Below are 19,828 nucleotides of genomic sequence, written 5' to 3'. Positions count from 1 at the left end.
TACCTCAGAATTATTAGACATCCTGCCACTTTATTTAAAATCACATATATGTAACGTATTATTTAATATGCATAGGTATAAAATATAGTGTCGTTAGATTATCGGAGGCCAAACAGGTTAAGTAACGATAAGTTAAGAGTTTGCGAGTCGAGGTACCTAGAAGTGAGCAAAATGAACCATGCGATTTGGGAATTTATTATAAAATGTACAGTTCATGAAAATGTTGTTCTTCGCCAACTCTTTTTCCCATAGTTAGCAGTACCACGTTGTTTCGAACTCGCTGCATTTCCCTAGTTACTTAACAAGTTGAAGTTTATTCCTTTCTTAAATAACAACAATTTAATAAGTAGTAGTTCTTCGCGTTCCAGTATAGATAATGATTTTCATTACGAAACCAGAGTTTGGTTTTGCCGCCTGCCTGGAAAACAAACACACAACGTTCCAATATATTAATTGAAACTAATCCCCTAAACTACAGATACGTGAACAGTTCGATTACCCGGTTACACCTAAAACATTGTTAAAATGAAGTACACCTGAGTGCGCAAGGGTCATGAATATTTACCTGTGTGATTTTTCAGCGGTTCACTCGCGATCGGAGAATCTCGGCCACTCGTATCTCCCTCGCTATCATTTCCACAGATATCCGATCTAGGTGAAGACCCGTCTTCCTGAAACAATCGACATTATCTCGATTAATGATACAAGCATAATTACATTCGGCACTCTAATTCTAATCTACAAGCGAAGAGTCGAGTCGTTGCAAGGCGCAGACTCCGAAAACACAAAAAGGCGGCCCCCCTTTCCGTATCAAGTGAAATGATTAGCCAGAAATATGGACAAAGATCAGATAAAAATATTGGAGAGACATGCGGACATACTTTCGGTATGCTTTTATTATTTAGAGACCGAAACCTGGAATGAAAAAGTGGTTCCGCTGAAGTGTGAAAATATGGAAGCGTTAGGTGAAATCTCCGTAATTCATATCTCGAGATTCCCAATAGAAAATATCCGACCTCACGTTTTACCCGACCAACCGATGGAGTCCTTGTTAAAGAGCGCTGTAAATGAAAACAGTAGAGCCGATCGTTCAACCCAGTAAAACGAGTTCATGCGTATGCGCACGTGAAGAGGGGTACGTACTTTCTCGCTCCTTATAAGGACAATCGATCGCCAGGAACCGAAATCAACTTCAATGGCTGAATTTCAACGAAATTCATCGACAGTTAGTTAATTAGTCAACGCTCTAACGACATTGCCCGACCAGTCGTTCCCTAATTATAATCCGCGGGAGTTTTTTCCCCTTCACAGAAGGCGACGTACTCTTTCGTTCCTTATATGGACAATAAACCGCTAGAAGCTAGAGTCAGCCTTAATGCCTAATCTCCGCGAATAATTCCCCACGATAGTTGGTCAATTAGCGATCGACTCCGCACTCCAAGGAATTTTGAGGCCCATAAGAAGAAATTCCTCGCTATCCGCGAAAACGATAAAACCAAATTTACTAGAACTTAAAGACTTTTCTCACGGTAGCGTTGCTAACGATTTGCCCGGATCGTTTCGTTTAATACGCTAACGATGGTATATCAGAATTAAAAAAAAAAAAAAATCCCGTCCCTAAACCCAGAAACTAGCTTCGTACCCTTAGAATCATTTTTTCTCCAGCTCCCTCTCCCTACCCGTAAGAGCGACGCTTTCCTCTTCATCCCTCGATTTTCCAGCTGGATTTGCGACCCCCTAAATAATTCTACCCTAACTCATTCTTTCGCTGTTCCTTCGAAGAACCATACCTCCACTTCGTTAGATTCTATTTAATAAAGTGCGAATAAAGGGGGCGAAAAAAAAAAATAAAGTGGGAAAAGTAATCGGGGCAGAAATGGCCGTCAAGAGCGTGCAAGTGGGACAAAAATGAAGGCGGACCGCGGTGCGTACTCTCGGGAATAGAGAAAAGAGAAGGCGACCGCTCGGGGGGTCCGGGGAGGGATTAAAAAGGGCAGAAACAAGCGGCGTAAGTATAAATAGTTGAAATAGTGGCCGGTCCGTACGTCGCTTCCGCTCGCTCGCTCGCGCTCGGCGGCGGGGTGGAAGGCGCAATAAAAACCGACATTCCTGACTCTTAAGTCGAACTCTATATAAGTGTCTGCCATCGCGAACATTGCCTGTATATGGCGACGACCGGGCTTTGACAAAGGTGACCGTATATGGTATATTGCTCCCACCTTCCATACGCGTGTACACCTGGGTGCCGAGCGTTGCATTACGCTTACTCGTCCGGGCATTGCCTTGTTAAGTCGTAAATTCCCCTTCGAGCGATCCCCCCCTCTTCCCCTAGCAAGTAAGCCCAGAACGGAAACCGCGATTCGCTTCTCGATTGCGCTCGCGGTTCTTCGTCCTCTCGATTCCCCGGAACCTGGAAGGCGCATCCAGGAAATGTCGGATTCGAGCGAGGCTCGAATAAATGAAATTCTGCTCCCCGATCGGACGACTTCGAGCCACTAACGGCATACATCGTCGTCGATTAATCGGCGTCGACCGTTAAGCGCGATACAGAATTTAATTCAACCGTCGCGATCGACTCTTAAGCGCAAAAATGATATGGAGAAAAATTACTTGGATATCCTGGTGTGCGGGATATATTTAAAAGCTCGAGGGATGGGAGCGAAATTTAAATCTTGCTCCCGATGTGCCGTTTCTTTTTTAAAGATGGAAGCATCAAACGTCCCTCCTGCGGTACACATTAATTCCTACAAAAATATCCCTCCTGACACTCGGTACTTCTTATTCGTTAAAATCGAGGCGGATTCTCCCCGTTCGGCTGGAGTTTCTGCAACACCTACCTTCCTCAGGTTTTCAATAGTAGAGGCGAAGAGCGAGTCGCACCTCGCTTTGGGGGCGTCTTCCCGAGAGTCCTTCCTTCGAGAAAGTCAATTTTACCGGCGAATAATCGACTCGCCGATTTTTTCAAATTTTATTTCCTTTCCCCCCTGAGAGGGCGTCTCGACGGAGCGATTAATAAACTCCTGGATTTCCCACCTACGCCTTTCTATTTTCCTCCATGCAGGTATATCCGACGAGGGTGCAGCTCGCCTAACCAACTCCACACTCGAAGGAAATGTCACGTCCTGAAAAGCACGCATGCGCAAACGCCCTCACCGCAAAGAAAAAAAAAGAAAAAGCCACACGCAGCAAGCACAGTAGCCGGCAAGGTACCTACCTGCAATACCGACGTCACAAGGGTAGCTCTAAACAAGAGCCAGCCTCGAAAAAGAGTACAACCAGCCCTAATGCAATTAACATTGGCCATCGACTAGATCGTTCATCATAGCTGTATTATTAATAAAAATGTATAAACGCATAATAAATACTATCACAGTATTTTACAGTTCATATGTACACGTGTAATACATACCGGAAGAGGATCGCGCATCATTACAATTACCGTTAACGACCATTATTAATGCTATCATTTGTACTCTGCGTGACGATAGGGAGAGAAGTAGCGTCTATACATCCACACGCGCACGCACACACCCACATATATATATTTTTTTCCTTTCCTCTTGCGTTTCTAAATAGTTTATCACTCACGAGCAGAATATACCTTTTTCATGCCGTCTCAAGTACGCCTATGTGTTTAAATATCCAAACGCACACACACACGCGCGCACGCGCAAATATACATTTATCTTACGAGGCCATACACATAGACAAAGAACAGATGTTGGCATGCACGAGGTAACGGAGGAAGAGGTGAGGGGGCTGGGGGATACAGGAGTGGGAATGCCGACGCGAAAAAGCAGCGGAAAAAAAGAAGCGTCACCGCGTCATTTCGGAGAGCCCCGGAAAAGAAAGATGGCGGCGCCCAGGAAGGCCGACTCGCCGCCGAACTCCTTTCCGTCGGAATCGGACTTCTTGGGCGAACGGGGAGGGGAGCAGAGTGTGTACGCAACATCGATTGGGGGGCGTCAAGTTATATCGTCTACTTAAACTACTAAATGACATTACTTTTCAAGCCACTTAAGCGAAACGCGGTACGATGAAAACGGCACGCGACGCGCGTCGCCTCAATGGCCGCGCGCGCCATGGCGGACGTACCGGTCTGGGCTCGCACGGGGACGGATAATTATATCGCCCGTCGATCTAAGCGAATCGATCGTTATCGCGGCGTATCGTTAGCCTCCCGGGGACATCGATGTGTTCCGGAAGTGTCCGAGGACGCGACTCTTCGTAAAAAAAGCGATCGTTTCGACGAAACGAGGGACGCGCTTCTTCGCGACCCTTGGCCGCCATCTTGGATCGCTTAAGAAAGATCGTCCTCCTCTTCTAAAACCATCCAAAAGGGCGGATGCTAATGAAACGCTGCTGTTTAAACACCTGTAAGGGTTTCGCCGGCTATTTTCTGTATTTTCTTGTCTCTTTTCCTTGGGTTCTCTCTTTTTTATTGACGGTTCAATAAGGAGAACCGACAAGCGTCTCGCAGGTAATCGCATTGTACGATCGACCACTCGATGATTACACGTTAATCTTGTTCTCTGAAAATCGTCCGACCGAGTTGTTTGCTCCTCTTGGGACGATTCTAATGCCTCGCTACCTTAATATCTTCTCTTTGTATATTAATTAAACACGTCGCACCAGCCGACTGGGTTATCGGAAAGACCCGCAAATCTACGATAAGCTTGATTAGAATCGAACTCTGGCGACTCCGGAGGACCGGGACTGCGCGGAAACGAAGAAATTTGATTCGCGATGGATTTCGGCAACCGGCAAAAAAATAAAAAAAAAGGGCCCATGAATCGATATAATCCAGGGGATCATCCGAAAAGCAGACAAAAAATTCGACGGCCATGTTTGCCATCGAATAAAAATACCGTCTTCGCGCAATCCCCTGGCACGTTTTTCCTTTTCTCTCTCCTCCCTTCTTTCTACCGAATACATTTTTACAAAAGCTACGTCGAATTCACCAGCGCAAACCCCGAACGACCGGTCCGACATGTCTCTTACTTTAAGACGACCCTAACGCATTTAATACGATGCTAATTTATATCGGATAAAAAAAAAAGAAGAAATATACATATAAAACAGAGAGAAAACAGAACACCCCCTTCGGGCGCGCCCTGACAATGGGTACAATTATTTCTGTTAATAAATACAATATAAATTAATTATGAAAAACGAGAAGACGGGCTGTACAGGTCATCACATGAGTTATTTAGCCTAAACCTAAACGAAGTGGTTTACGCGCATTTTCCTTCGCCTAACGCGGGGGAAACACTCTTCTCCCCAACTAATGCCACACTTGTCTACGATGAGAGGTCTTTGGACTGGCATTTAAAACTACAGAGCTACGACGACGATCGGAGGCACCGCGAGCACGTGAAAAGAACGAATCTCACCGTAGCCAAGAAAGAGAGACTGCAAGCATCCAACATATCCAAAACCGTCACGACTCGTTCCCTCATTATGTGCGTTAATTTAACGATAATTACAATTCGTCATTTTTCCACTTATTTTTTCCCCACGCGGTACCCGGATCATTTTTGATACCTTCGGCTCGTCCAAGACCAAAGGACAGGACACTTGATTTCCAAAAAAATACAGACGTTCCGTTAAAAAAATTCTACGTGGCCTCAAACAAACCCTAAAGTTGAAAACTTAGTACCTGTGATAAGGAATCGTATCGATGAAGAATCTACTTTGACAGTCTCTTAGAGACCAATTTCGCGAGGGGACGGAACCTCGCCGACCCTGGACTATGTGATGCTCGACAGAACCCGATCTCGAAGACTCGATTTTCACTTACGAGATTACCGAGCAGTACACGACAGAGAAGAGAATGCCGATTACTCCCACGCCAGACCTTCGAGAGGACCTTCCGAAAGACATTTAACGCGTATCGAATGACGCGGATCCTTCAACGATCGACTACCGATTTGCACCTTGGGTGGCCCTCGGACCAGGACGGACCAGAACTAGCTCTCACAGAGAGAACGATACACGTCGACGGAATAAGCACAGCCTGACTCGGATCCGAGAACAATATCCTGGGTGTTCTCGTAACGCCTCGAAATACCCCCCGTCGCTTAAAAATACCTCGAAATATCGCAGAGTACCTCGATACGCTCGCGAGTACTTCGCCGCGACGTCGGAACCTCCTCCGAGGAGCGAGAACTCGCGCGCACCAATTCGGACGCTATTTCTACATTCGCGCGCGCGCGAGAGAAAGAGAGAGACCTATAAGCTTCACCGAGAAATACGGATTTAGATGTTGGCCCCCTTGGAGAACTGCGACCCGCGCGTCGAATTCTTATCACCGTAAAGTCGGAGATAGTGACGATTAAAATGAATAAATTTAGCCCTGCAGGCTTATTTTTTTTTCAAGACCCTTGCCGGGGGTTGGCACAAAACACATTTAACAATTTCGTATAATTTAGGGGGTCCGTGACTTTCTTTTTTTCTCTCCTTAAATTTGGAAAGCGTTCGAGCTACCGCGGGTACCAAGACGCACCCATCGGTACCAGGAGTCTCTAACTCTCGAGTCTGGTTACGATAACTCGTTACGTCGGCTCTTTCTCGCCGGAAGAAGACGGGCTCGAGAGCTAGAACCAGGAAGGACTAGGTTGAAAATTTGCGAGCTCGCTCCGCCGAAGTCGGGGACAAAAACCGCGGCCGACGTCCGCCATAACGGTAGGTGAGAACCGAGAGAGAGTCTACTAACGAGGAAGAAACGCGCACTGTCGTCGGCCATCTATCAGGATACGAGGTAGCCTAGGATGGCCACGAATGCCGAGTCGCGTGGGACAGAACTAAAAGAGAATACAGGGGTCGGGTTAACACGAGACGAGCATAGTAGATGGAAAACCGAGTCTCCGCGACGGAGGAACGCGACGTTCGCCCTGATTCGTACAAAATGTCGGTTCACCGGTGGGCCTCCACCCATTAGTCGTTTAACTCGCAAAGCGCCTCGTTACGGTCAAATCTCTCCGGGACCGATTGCACTTTACGCCGACTTAGAGTTTAGTTTCCACGGTAGCCATCTCCGATACCGGTTAGGTTTTAAGTGAAACGAGTTTGCGCAACGCTTTCCACGGACATCGATTTCTGCCATCCGCGAACCCCGCGGAATAGGGAACGAGTGCCGTTGACACTTGCTTAACTGACATAAGAATTCTACGGGGAGAAAGAAAAAAAAAGAAAGAAAGAAAGAAAGAAAGAAATAAGGGGGGCAATTCTTTTCTTCCATCGCCATCGCCGCGCCATGCTCCGCGGAAAGTCCATATACGATGCACTTAATCCCCCCCGTACCGAAGGATCGACCGGTATTTTATTTCTCGCACGATTACATCGATCCCTATTCCTTTTGCGCACCTTTTCACTGTAGTTTCTCTAGGTGCATCGCGTAACGACATTTGCGGTGCGAGAATTCACTGAAAATCGAGCCGACGTGAGACTGCAAAGATTCCGTACCGACATCAAATTCTCGTGGCATAGCGTAACGACTTTCCGCTCGCAGTTGAAAATCCTGTACCAGAATTAATGTCGAGTAAACGTCGTTACTATTATATCCCCTGGCGTGTCAAATTGCAGTGACGCGAAAACTCAATGAAAACCGAGCCGGCACAAGACTGCACAGATCCTGTGCCGACTGATGCGTCTATTTTTGCCCCGCGAACTTCTGTCTCTCCCTTGCCCACTTCCTGGTTACGGATTTACCCGTTTCTCTTCATTTCTCATTAACCGCTCGCGCCCTTCGCCGAGAGAAACGCCCGTCGATTGCACGAGTCTTGGAATCTAGCCTAAGTACCATTGCACCTCGCCGGAGAAGGGACTTGTGCGCGATGCAAGTAACCGCGAGTTAATAAAAACTACCACTAATAATTCTCCCATCGCGGGATCCTGCGAGCTAATCCGAAAACACCGAGGAAGGGACACCCTTTCCTGTCCTACCCTCCGAGGGACGTTGCAATGCTCCCCGCGAATTGCGACATTAGTACCCTACCGACCTAGTGCGATATCCTCATTAGAAACGGCGCTTCTTCCCCAGGGTTCCCAGTCGGTGACGCGACGAGTCGACTACTTCTTAACTCGAATATAAAGTTCAAACGGTTTAAATAACACGAACTCGAGTCGACAACTCGGTAAAGAAAGTACCCGTGACTCGGTCTCGCTCTTACTTTCCTACCTCGCACTTCGTGCCAACACCTCGAGTTACGTTAAAAATGACTCGAATCGACTGGAATACATGCTGGACCCGAGTTAACCCCTTGACCGAGGTCTTGAAAAAAGAAAAAAAAAAAAGAAATGTGTCGAAAACAAAGGTGCAGGGTTAAGGTACAAGGAAAACTTGGCCATCTTCGGGCGCTCCTCTCGATCAAAGGGTTAACCAGAGGAAATACTCAACTCGTCGCCTCCCCGTTCCTCCGGGACAACCCTCGCGCGTACAGAACTCCGAGAGGTCCCGATTCTCGCATCGAGATCACGCGACTTCTGCGGGTCAACTAGTCGCAGCCAGTCTCGCCTGGGTCTACGAATGCAGCCGGGACCGTAGCCTAAGTTTCCGCCAGTGCCCCGTCGCTCGAACCATGCAGATGCTAAAAAAAAAAACAACTAAGAACGGTTATTCGCATGCTCAAACTGCTACATCTACAGCCGGGGAGGGTGACCCCGCCATCGGGGCCGCCCTCGTGGCCGGGGTCCGGAGTTGCAAGCCGGACGGACGGTACGGGAAGACATCTCGACGAGCACAAGGGGCACAACGAAGAACCAGCGACGCGACGAGTCGAATCGCTCCATGAACCCGAGTTAGGACTCGAGTCGAGACTCGGTAAAAGACGAGAGAACTCGAATGAGCCGAATAACGCTCGGTGCTAGTAGAGGGTAGGTCTCGCCCTAACCCTCGGGTACGCGATCGACTCGAGTAGGAGGCATTCGACTCGTGGCATCATCTCTACGAAGGCGCGTGCGCGCGACAAGCGAAAGGGTTCCTCGACGAACTATCGTTGAGGATGAGAATGCGACATGTGCGGATGGTAGGTCGCGTGGGGCGGTGGCAAGGGAGACGGGCAGGACTGTTGGTACGGTCCTCCCGTCAGCATGGGTCCTGGACTCGAGCACGGCACCAGGTGCGAGCTCGGCGAGCCAGCGTGCGCGTGCGCTATCAGATGCGCATGCTGAGCGTGCTGTGCGTGCTGAGCCGCCACGTGCTGCGTTCCCGGTGGCCCGCTGCCACCGCTGTAACCGCCGTGTAACGAGCCACCGTGCGACGATCCGTACACCAGTTGCCTTACTTTCTGCTCCTCGTCGCCGATGTTGTACGTTAACTCGGTCTCCTCGAACCCGGTGGCCGACATTCGCTGGTCACCCGAGGAGCCCGAGGGCGGAGGGTCCGGACTGTTCAGGCAGGTCTGGATGAGCGCCTTCCCGGCCTCGCTGGTTATCATCGGCTGGAGCTTCCGGGTAGCGAACGTGTACACGTGTCCCGTCTCGCTGGCCACCAGGAGCATCACCTGGGTCCCGGTCAACGTCGACAGCTCGTACGCCTGCAAGTCAACCGAGAATTTCCTCATGTGCAAACCTCCAACGGCCGGCCAAGCTTCAATATTCGCAAGCGCTGTTAACGATGCAACTTGACGAAAGACTCTTTACTTCGGGAAAAAAAAAAAAGAGATTTACGAGGACGATGTCTGCGTTATGGAAACGTATTGTGACGCTGCGATACTTGTGAAACCATCACCGATAGACAGGATGCGTTAAATCAATTTTAGAATCCTTCGGAGGGTCTGAGATTATCTGTCGATGCAATTTGACGGTGGGTCTTGACTTAAATGTAACGTAAGAGAAATGGTGAAATTTAAAAATAATTAGAAAATTTATGCCAATTATTGGCATTGACGCGTCATTAATTTCCTTCTATTTTCCAGATTTCGGTACAATCGTTAGCATTAATTTTGCCAGAAGGTTGATGAGCTGCGAAGAATTGTGGAACCAATGGGCTATGATTTTTTTCTCTCCATTATCCTCGATTAAAGTAGAGTAAAGGAATTATAAATTTTGTCGAGGAATGTAGGTAAGTCAGAGGTGAGAATTTCGGTGACGTTATTTAAGTTCCTGTAATGCTATTAATAATTAAATACCCTAACGTAGTTTGTTGAGTTCGATCGATGTGGTTGCGTACTTAGCAAACGACAGCCCCAAGAGATCTAAAATTAAGTGTTGCGTGTGCGATTATTGAAAAGCATGGCCAGATAAAGTAATGTTAGATAAACTTCAAGGAATTAGTTTTAACTTACGCTACGTTAGCAAAAATCATCGATCGACATGGACCCGTCAGACTCTAGAATTAAAGAAAATGATTCATGTACTTCCTTTAGAGTAAGGCCTTTAGCATTCTAATAGGTTAAAACAGATGTTTCTTTCATTGGGACATTTAGTACTTCTCGCCAACACTTACGAAACTCAAGACTCTGCGCCTACGCATTGTCGTTCCGATAAATCTTGTATTAGTCGAGTATATTTACGAATTAAAGTTCAACGTGTTAGTCAAAGAAACATCCCTGGTCCTGGGTTAAATGAAACCTCGGATAACAGTAGATCGGGTTATGTATTCGAATAGAACAAGCATTCGTTGAAAATTATTACGTGCAGTACAACTGGCATTCTTTAAGATAAACAGCGCAAAGTCGGAACGTTTCACACAGAATAGAGCAAAATCCAAACGGCGTTCAAATAGCTATAGATCTATTTTAATACTAATAACATAACTTTGGCATAGAGTCGTAATCGTATTAACATCGTAAGACACAATTGCAATGTCCTATGTTGCTCGCTATCGATGACGATATATCGATAGTACATATAAACCATTATCCACGAACGTAGCAACGCCGTTGCCGTCTGATTCCAAAACCCAATAAATCACTCTCTACTTTACCCGACTATCTCCAATTTTGGCTTTAACATAGAAAATAGAAGAAATGGACAGCAATGACGTTAAAATCCAATTTCAATTGAACAGAACGTACAAAATAAAACTGACAACGCTAGTGCTGAAATTCAAGAGATCTTTAGTGTTTTTATTATCGTGCAACTACTCCATAGATGTACCAAATTACCGACCGGGTTCGGAAAACCAGTTTTCCTGTCAAGCTCAAGAGAAAATTGCTTACGGCAAAACAAGCTATATACTTTAAAAAGTCTCTTTAAATGAACACGGCACATTGTGCAGAATTATTAAAGACCTCACGGCGATCTGTAAAAATCTCCCGTCAATTATCGACTGCGGTACAAATCCAGGCGAAAGCGGCTAATCGAAGCCAGGGGGTAAAAAAGGTACTTCGTAGAAGTTTCGTCTATCTCTCTAAGTTTCCACCAGACTTGGCCCAACCTCAACCCGTCGGCGTCGAGCGGTGGTACGCACCTTCTTCATGATGCCAGTCTTCCTCTTGGAGAAGGTGGTGTACCTTCTGAGTTTGTTATCGATGTACTCCATCTTAATCTTGACCCTGCCCTTGGTTTTCTTGCCGTTGGACGGCGGGGACTTCTTGGGGTGGCCGAGGCCAGAGAAGGACTCGTCGAGGTTATCGGCGACGCACTCGCCGGGGCCGGGCATGCCCGGCATCGGCTGGCCCTGGGCCATAGCCTGCCTGGGGTTGGCAGGTTCGTCGTAGCACACGTCGCCGGTGGAGCGCTTGATGCCGCGCTGCTGCTGCTGCTGCACGTGGCCACCGGGCGAGCCGGCGGGGGCGCCACCGGCGGCCATGATGGCGGCGCCGCCGCGGACCATCTGCGAACTAGCAGCCAGCTGGGAGGTCGAGGCCCGGCCGTATATCTCGGGCCCGGGCGAGCCGGCCGTCTCGCTCGCCAGCAAGCCCATGCCGTACCCCAGTGCCGCGTACCGACCGTCTCTCGCGGCCCCGGAGTTGTCCATCACGGAGTCGGCGCGGCCCTCGCCACCGTCGGCAGGCGCATCTATTCCGACCTCTTACCCGCAGATGCGGAGCGGTCAGCGGCGATCTCCTCCCGAGCCGGTCCCCTGTCCCCTGTCGTTGGCTCGGCGCGGACCACGTGATCGACCACCATCTAGACCAGGCCACGAGGGGCTCCGTGAACCTCGCGACGCGAGCGCTGCACGTTGACTGAGCGCGCCTCCGCTGGAGTAACTTGACCTACGTGTCGAGCGTAGCGCCGCCAAGCGGCCGCGCCGCGTCCCGCGCCCCCACCGAGATCGCCGTCCGCCGGGACGAAGTAGTCCGCCCTCGCCGAATAGGGCCCTTCCGAGGGGCCCTGAATTCGGCTTTTCGCCCGGAAAAACCTCGCCCGGGCCCCGCTCCAGGTTCACCCGGAAATCCGACTTCCGGGGGCCCCGGGTCGCCCGGGTTCGTCGCCCGAGTCGGCCGCGGAGGAGCACACGCGGCACCCGGAGGGCGTCCCCGGATGCCATATTTAGAAGTAGACGTTACCATATTAGGGAAACTTTGCCAAATACGGTCAACAGAGGTGGTCCTTCCTTTTCGAATGGTCGCGCCGCGAGTCCCGGCAAAACACCAATCCTACTGACAGTGTGGCGCGTTTCCCGCCCGCCCTACCCGCCCCACGGACGGCGCGCGCCACGACGCCGCCGCCGCCGCGGAATCGATGCCCTCCCCGATGCCGATTCCCAAGATTATCGCGATTAGGCTCGCGATTAGGACCGTCCGTAATTTCGGCGATTTCGGCGACGTCAAAAACCACCCGACGACGAGTCGGAGAGACGCGACCGATCAAAATTGACGATATTCGTTTTAGTCCGGAGGTGCACCGTGAAATCGGATAGAGTTCAGATTCAAAATGTTTTTAATATTTTTCCCCACCCGTAGGAGTGGAAATGGAGAGATTAATATACGGTAATTAATTGCAGACAAGGTATTGCGCGTCGCTTGGGGCATTTCATGGATTTTGTGGATTTCCGGCGCTGTTGGCATTTTTTGGACATGACTCGATTTTATTTCGGAGAAGTAGAAGAGAAATTTGACGACTCCTTTGAGCGCCCTTGACCGTTCGTTACATTGGTTTTGCGACGCCACGTTGTGCGAATATTGCTGGGGAACGTTGCAAAATAACGGAAGCCTACGGAAATAAGCGAGGTACTAACAGTTTGCGTTTTTACACGCGTGCCGTATCGTTTGCTTCGATTCAAATTACCGCCCGCGTAAGAGCTGTATTTCATGTTCACCGTTTCTTTTCCGCGTTAAGACCGTTGATTAACGAGCTTTGGAAGGGGGTTTAATTTTAGAAAATTAAATTTAGTGACATTCTTCAAGTTTTATACCCAAACTACTTTAACTCGATTCCAAAAGTATTCTTGTCGCTCGCGTGATGCGTCGCGACGCAAAAAATGCGTTTTAATAATTACAGGAATTTTCGATAGTCGACATACGTCATCGAGACATTTCTTTACATTCGAAGGAGTTCGTCGCAATATTTTAACCCGAATTTCATTTTAGGTATGCCGCACAACGGAATTTCCGCCGAAATCGATCGACCGGACGAGGTTTCTACCTAGGAACGAGATTTCTTCCTCGTTTCCTTTAAAGCAGTTTAACATGTCAGGATGCGGCGTTATTCTTTAGCAGCTTAACGGTAGTGGAAGCCATTAAGGATTCCATTAACGTTGCGATATAACTGAGCATATGAGCAGGGCTCGGAATTCGGAAGTTCATCCGGTCTCCTCGTGTTCAGAACTAGAGAGAACTCGAAACGTTTCCTGGACGAATTGACTGCATCTTCCTTTTAATTATTCTTCTACTTTTATGAACAAAACGATCCAACTTCATTTCCTACTAATAATATCGAATTACCGACAAACGGTCGCCTCATAGATGCGCTTACTCCGTTTTAGTTCGTCAGACTTCTTTTTTTAGATGGAATCACGAAATCCGACATGCCGTCTGAAATAAAAAAGGTATAGGTGAGAAACTGCGACTGTCGAGTCATCGAGGATTTAATAGATATATGAAGAAGGAATTTTTTTTATAGCCGGTTGTCTCGTCGCCGAAGAAATTCGAACGTACTGTTGCGATCGGTATAATAAGAGACGATTGTAAAAACTTGAACGAATTTCCATGGCCTTTTATTTGAAAGACCTATATCGGGTCGACCAAGTCTTGAGGAAGAAAAATCGAGATTCCGGGAAGATCGTTTTGAGAATTCGTTACCTTACCACGCGAAATTCCTGCCTCTGGAGATTGAAACGTTAGTTCACCTGTTGCGTGACGAAGCAACACAGCTTTTGGCCCGCAAGTCATCATATTGTCGTTCTTGTATAAATACCGAATACCAGAGTCGATGATGCGCCGTAATTTACCGCCAACGGCTAAACAAAATATTTTTCGGTATAAATTCGTGGAAAAGTGTTCCAATAGGTCAACGTACCTGGAATAAATATCATGGATTATTTTTATCCTTCGATATGCACCTCCCTCCTTGCATGTTCTCGAAAGTAAATTTTTTTTTCCTGATTTATTGTTCCAAGTGGCCCGAGTCGTTTCTAATTGTTCATAGTTCGTCTCTAGGGATGACTTGTGGCGCCATCTTACAAGGCAGCGGAGTAACCTCTTAGATACCCGACTTCGACTTTCGTATTTTTCGGTGGAACCGTCTACTCGTTAATTCGGTTTTATTGAGTCCACGAAATTGGTAAATGCAAATTGTAGCAGTAAGAAAAAGTAGTATCGGTGAATGTCGACTCCGTCGATAACTTCGTGTACGATGATAGTATCGACGGAACCCTTCTAGAGGGCAGGGAGATTCTTCATGGCGAAACTAGAATACTACAATTTGGGTTACCTCTCCATCCGCAAGATGGCGCAAAATCTCAGGTTTGAAATTAATATTCAACTCGGACGATAACAGTTTATAACAAGATAATTGAGCGGGGTAAAGATGTGACGCCTGTCCACGCTCGGGATGCTAATTGCATCCTTCATGATCCACTTACATTTCGATTACAAGGGGAGATTTCTTTCTCTTATTCAATATGAAATCGAATAAGAATGAAAATGGGATACAAGCTTAAACTATGGAGTTGTTTAACGTACGTATAATAACGGTTTTCTATATCGATAAGTATTAAAAATCACTTTCTTTTTCAAAAGTTAGCATAACCACGTCTTTGGCGCATCGGATGAACCAAAAGAAAACCGTTGAGCGTTTCTTGGTGGACGTTGAATCTCGGTAGAGTTTCGAGCCAAATACATTTTTCAGCGAGAAACTCACATACTTTTAACGGACACTTCGTCGAGCCGTAACGGAACGGCTGCGGCGTTTCGATGCTATATACTTGTGCCCATTGTCAGGTGACCTTGAACAACGTGTCCACCGTAGCCGGCACAAAAGTTGGGCATTTTACTATCGACTGGAGAGTACTTTCGCCAATCCTTGAGGTGGGAGGTGAGTCTTGAACTCTGGGCCCTCTGTGCCATATAATGCTATTACTCCACGCAGCTCTCTTGTTGCCGGGTATCGGCTTCTCGACGGTCACTGTGAAACAGGAAACACAATCGAGAGTACCGAGATATCTCACATAGGGAAAAATCGTGAGTATTTCTTGGGCATTTACATATCACGCGACATCACCCCGGTGGCGAGGCCTTCCGTTGGCGGCGCCATCTTGTTTCACGGTACTATCAGAGATCCACAGAGTTTGTTCATTTTCCGTGCCTCATTTACGCTTTATGGTCTAATTATGATTTGTAAAATTATTTTGATTGCTGTGACCAGTCGCGCAAAATGATCCTTGATCCCAAATAGTGCATCCCGTAATCATGGTTCTTTTTTAGATGCGATTGCCGACGTTCGCTCTGGTGATCTCGATCGGTGCAGCCCTCCCCTTTCCGGGATTATTGCGGGTGCCGAAAGTCTATAATGCATTGATCACTAGCAACCAGAATCTCTCCCCATCGAGGGCCTTCCCGGTGATTCAACCCGTGGTCCACAGAACGGCGGTGGGTTACGTGCCGCCATTTTATTACAACGTGCCGCCGTTCGTTAGCGGACAACCGTTGCCCGTTCCGCAATCGCCGCTTCTACTGCTGCCAGGGGATAGTAGGATCGAAACGATGTCGGCGACGCCGAAGCCCGAAGGTGCCGGGGAAAAGTCCAGCGAAAATGGAGAATCGACTCCCGATTCTGCGGAAAATCCCGAGAAGAACGCCCAGGCCGAGCAGCTCAGATTTTACCCGAATTATCACTCGCTGCATTACGACCCTTACTTCAACGTTTACAGGAGCTTTAACGCTTTCGGGGGCTACTACGTGGATTATCAGACCCCGAAGTCGGAGGAGCAGTCTCCCGGGAGGAAGGAGTTCCAGGAAGAGAAGCCATCGGCGGATGCGGGGGAAATGACGGCGGATGATGAAGAAGACTCTGAGAAAGTTCCAGACGCTCCTCCGCCACCGTTGCCCACGGCTGTGCCAAAGGAAGCTTGAAGAAACTTTCGCGATGTCGAGGACTGTTAGGACCTCGGTGCACGAATTCACGGTGGTTATGGGGAATTTAGGGTGGCGAGCGAAGGGAAATACAGAAGGGAAATCGAGGTCGACCTATAAGTAGATTTTTATGGGTATTCCGGCGAAACTCGGCCTCGTCCCGTCTTGCCTCTCATCCTTGCAAGACGGGGATGCGTCGAGAAGTACGCGCGATACGGTCGACCCTCTCCAAAGGTAGCTGGGACAATAAAATTAAAGACTGGATCTGGCGTACATTTGCGATTAACTGCCTCTTTTAATTGCCGAGATCGCCGAATAGCCTAAGCGCCGAGTGTCACGAAAACGCGTGCGTTCTCGCAGGTCGTTAGTAACGTTTTCGAGCGTGGCACCATTTTCTCAACGGAGCGTTGGATTCGTCCGTTCGTTTGTTCGCGAGGCATTCCTAAAACCCGTCATTGCCAACAACCTCGCACACCGACTCGAGTAGCGTGAGTGCGAGTAACGTCGGTACACGTCGGTGACGCGTACCCTTGCACTCGATCGGGTCGACCAGAGGCGTCCACTTCGTCCTTTCTCGCTCGAATTTCCCAATTTCCCCATTTTCTCGAAAAACCCGTGTTTCTATTTCCATGAGATCCCCCAAACTTTCCCTGTTTCCCGGAAAATTCCCGGGGTACCGACCGACCCTCCGCAGTAATTCCCGAAAATTCTAGTTTATAGTTAAATTCATGAAATCCACGTGAACTCATTCGAAGCCCCTTATCAAATGCCGACGACGGAGACGCGAAGGACTCTTGGAAAATTGGCCGATTTAAGATAATCTAAGGCGGAGGAATTAATTTTAATAATTGGCTATGACGATGTTAAAAGTTTATTTAGCTGTATAATAATTCGGCCGCGTGGTCGGGACGAAGTCGACGCCTGTGGAACTAACCGGGTGACTCGAGAACCTCTCGGCCGATCCCGGAGACCGATTCCGTGAGTAAAGTCGAAAGAAAGGGAAAGTGTATAAGGCCGGCCGCGACTCGACTCAGTCTCGCATGCGCATTCCGCGCATTGGTGTTCCTCCAAGAGTCGCGAAGAGGCATCGCGTCGACGAGAGTATCAGGACGAACATCGAGACGGTGCCACGCTCTGGCCTCCTCCTGGTCTCTATTCGGTGGTTTTTTTTTTATGAGAGACAAGCGTCAAGTGCCGACGAAGGAAGCAAGATCCTGACGGCATCCCGAGGGATGCAAATAGTGCGAGCGAGCATGGTCGAAGGGAGGACTGGATCGCGTCCGGGAGCGTCTCGGAGTTTCCGACGCGCCTCCGAGACTCGTCCACAGGTAATCGCCATTTTTGCTCGCCATCTTCCAAGAGAATTTCTCGGTAAATCTAAATCAGAACTGTAGAACAAAGCGAATTAGAGAGGAACGTTACGTATTACACCCCGATCTGATTTTGTATAATTACATGTACGAGATTGCGAATGTCCTCGTTAAAGAATTTTCGCCATTTAAACTGCGGTATATTTTAAACGTGGGATTGTAAAGGTGACCGCTTGAGCAGAGAGTCTAATTTAGATATAGAGTTTAACGCGAAGTAAAAATTAGTTCTTTGCGATTTTTTCGGTCGATCGGTTACGATGTGCCGTCAAGTTAGATATGACGTTACTTCGCGATCTGCCGCGACGGTTGGATAATACTATTACCCGGGGCTTACGCAAGTGGGAAAATTTCACTTTCCTCGGCTCGGGTAACTATAGTCACGGTACTATAATGCGATAGAAGCTTGCAGGAATGGCACGTGAATACCGACGCTCGTTAATGTCGACGAACCGCTTTATCGTGCATCGAAAAAATACGATTCCGCCAAATGGACTACTTTCCATTATCCGAATTTATTTAAGTAGACGTCTCGACGGAAGAAAACAATTAAACGTCAGTTTGGATAAAACGTGAGACAATCGAGTGGCATCGCACGTCCGGCGACGTGGACAAGGAAAGTGAAAAATCAGTTTCTCCGAGTGTACGTCTCGAGCGATCGTTTCGCAAAATATTTCAACTTCGACAATTGCATTATCGCGCGTAGGAGCACCGAGACGTGACGCCGCGGATCGATGGATTTTTCGACTTCTGCCCATCCCGAATCGGACTTCTCCAAGGACACCTGCGCACATATAAAAGTGCAAGGTCGACGGTTTCCCTACTTTCGAGAGCGATGGACGCCTCTTAATATTCCGAGACATTGGCTCCACTCTTACTTAAGGCACTCTGCTCGTAACGCGTTGCATCATCGGACCTCGAACTCGGATAAGAAATTCTTTTTCACCAAGGACCAATTATGATTTATCTGGAGCAGGAGAGCCTCACCTCGATCAGTATCATTTACACAAACATACCCTACAATGTTTCCGTGAACGGTACAATTAACGAAAATTTTCATCGCCTTTGAAAAGTTCCCATGTCTCACGGAAATGACTTTTCATCGTTTCAGGTGGAGCACTAACAGAGAAGCTGGATTTGGACGATGACCATAATGATAGGTTCGGTCCTTGGGATTTCTCCAATATGGTGGCTGTTAGCATATGCTAGCCTATTGTTGCTCCTATCGCCACTGGTCTTAGTGACGATAGTGTTCCTGCCAAACTTCCCGATTTTGTTACTCAGGAGGATGTGCTACATACCTATAGAGCCGATTTAGGTGGAACCGAGGAAGCGAGATCTCACAGCCCTAGTTTTAATGTTATCTGATAAGAGTGTTACATTTATTATGTATTCCGAGAAAGTGCGTAGAAGTAGTCAAAAGAAGAGCAATAAGTCGTAGACGATCTGGAAACTTGAGTAAATAATTATGTCTCGAATTACTACTTCACTGAAGTTATACGGAAACCGGTGCCACTCAAGGTGTGCGCGAATTTTTTAAATAATTATTAACTTACTCCCTGGAACTATGAGAAGGGGATTTTTTTTCTATCTAAGCCCGAAAAGACTACGTCACTGAGTTTTACATTGCGTTACATTTAATTTAATGTCCGAATATTAAGGTTTACGTATCACAACGAATCCGCTCCCATGTTCCTCTTTTTATACCATATTTTTTACTTTTATACTTTTCACTCAGCGTTATTTTCACGTAGCCTCCCCGTATCTTAGATGTACTGGAAATCGTAGCCTTCGTCATAGAAACATTTTTAAACTAAATCATGAGACTTCGCCTCGTGATACAATCGTCGTTATTAAGGCGTCTTTTATGATAAGACATATCTGAAAATATATTCTCATGTAAAACCGAACATTTTCTTCCATTCGTAACGACCTCTTTCCGTCGGTGTTTTTTAAAAAATTCTTACCTACTCGTGCAAACGGCAAAAGGAAAGAAGAGCG

At 47.7% G+C, this 19,828-nt stretch overlaps 2 protein-coding genes and 1 long non-coding RNA gene across 5 annotated transcripts; 2 read left to right on the top strand and 1 right to left on the bottom strand.

The window, feature by feature from the left end:
• Positions 1-10: 10 nt before the first annotated feature.
• Positions 11-12,130, bottom strand: LOC105699777 (serum response factor homolog). 2 transcript variants are annotated; one of them, XM_012425067.2, is made up of 4 exons: positions 11,414-12,130; positions 9,285-9,536; positions 566-671; positions 11-418 (listed from the first exon to the last, which is right to left on the bottom strand). In XM_012425067.2, the coding sequence occupies exons 1-4, from the start codon at positions 11,921-11,923 to the stop codon at positions 387-389; spliced, it is 900 nt and encodes a 299-aa protein (XP_012280490.1). In that variant the 5' UTR covers positions 11,924-12,130; the 3' UTR covers positions 11-386. The 2 variants fall into 2 exon arrangements, with proteins under 2 accessions (XP_012280490.1, XP_012280489.1); XM_012425066.1 differs by lacking the exons at positions 11-418; positions 566-671 and having other exon boundaries at positions 3,313-9,536.
• Positions 12,131-15,477: 3,347 nt separating this feature from the next.
• On the top strand, positions 15,478-16,697 carry LOC105699613. Its single transcript, XM_012424750.1, has 2 exons — positions 15,478-15,569; positions 15,813-16,697. The coding sequence occupies exon 2, from the start codon at positions 15,813-15,815 to the stop codon at positions 16,458-16,460; it is 648 nt and encodes a 215-aa protein (XP_012280173.1). The 5' UTR covers positions 15,478-15,569; the 3' UTR covers positions 16,461-16,697.
• Positions 16,698-17,438: 741 nt separating this feature from the next.
• On the top strand, positions 17,439-19,737 carry LOC105699871. Of its 2 annotated transcripts, none has more exons than XR_001104071.2 (2): positions 17,439-17,788; positions 18,939-19,737. It is a non-coding gene; the product is annotated as an uncharacterized LOC105699871 (long non-coding RNA). The 2 variants fall into 2 exon arrangements; XR_002762390.1 differs by lacking the exon at positions 17,439-17,788 and adding an exon at positions 18,346-18,864.
• Positions 19,738-19,828: the final 91 nt, after the last annotated feature.

Source organism: Orussus abietinus, unplaced genomic scaffold (assembly GCF_000612105.2).
Source record: "Orussus abietinus isolate OABI.00-Male unplaced genomic scaffold, Oabi_2.0 scaffold10, whole genome shotgun sequence".
NCBI classification, from domain to species: Eukaryota; Metazoa; Arthropoda; class Insecta; order Hymenoptera; family Orussidae; genus Orussus; species Orussus abietinus.
Note: the sequence above shows the minus strand (reverse complement) of the source record. Positions and strands in the feature narration are given on the sequence as shown.

Coding starts and splice junctions, on each gene's coding strand:
- LOC105699777 (XM_012425066.1), bottom strand. CDS start 11,923: ATGGACAACTCCGGGGCCGCGAGAGACGGTCGGTACGCGGCACTGGGG. Junction 9,537..11,413: donor AGACTGGCATCATGAAGAAG/GTGCGTACCACC, acceptor GTTGACTTGCAG/GCGTACGAGCTGTCGACGTT.
- LOC105699613 (XM_012424750.1), top strand. CDS start 15,813: ATGCGATTGCCGACGTTCGCTCTGGTGATCTCGATCGGTGCAGCCCTC.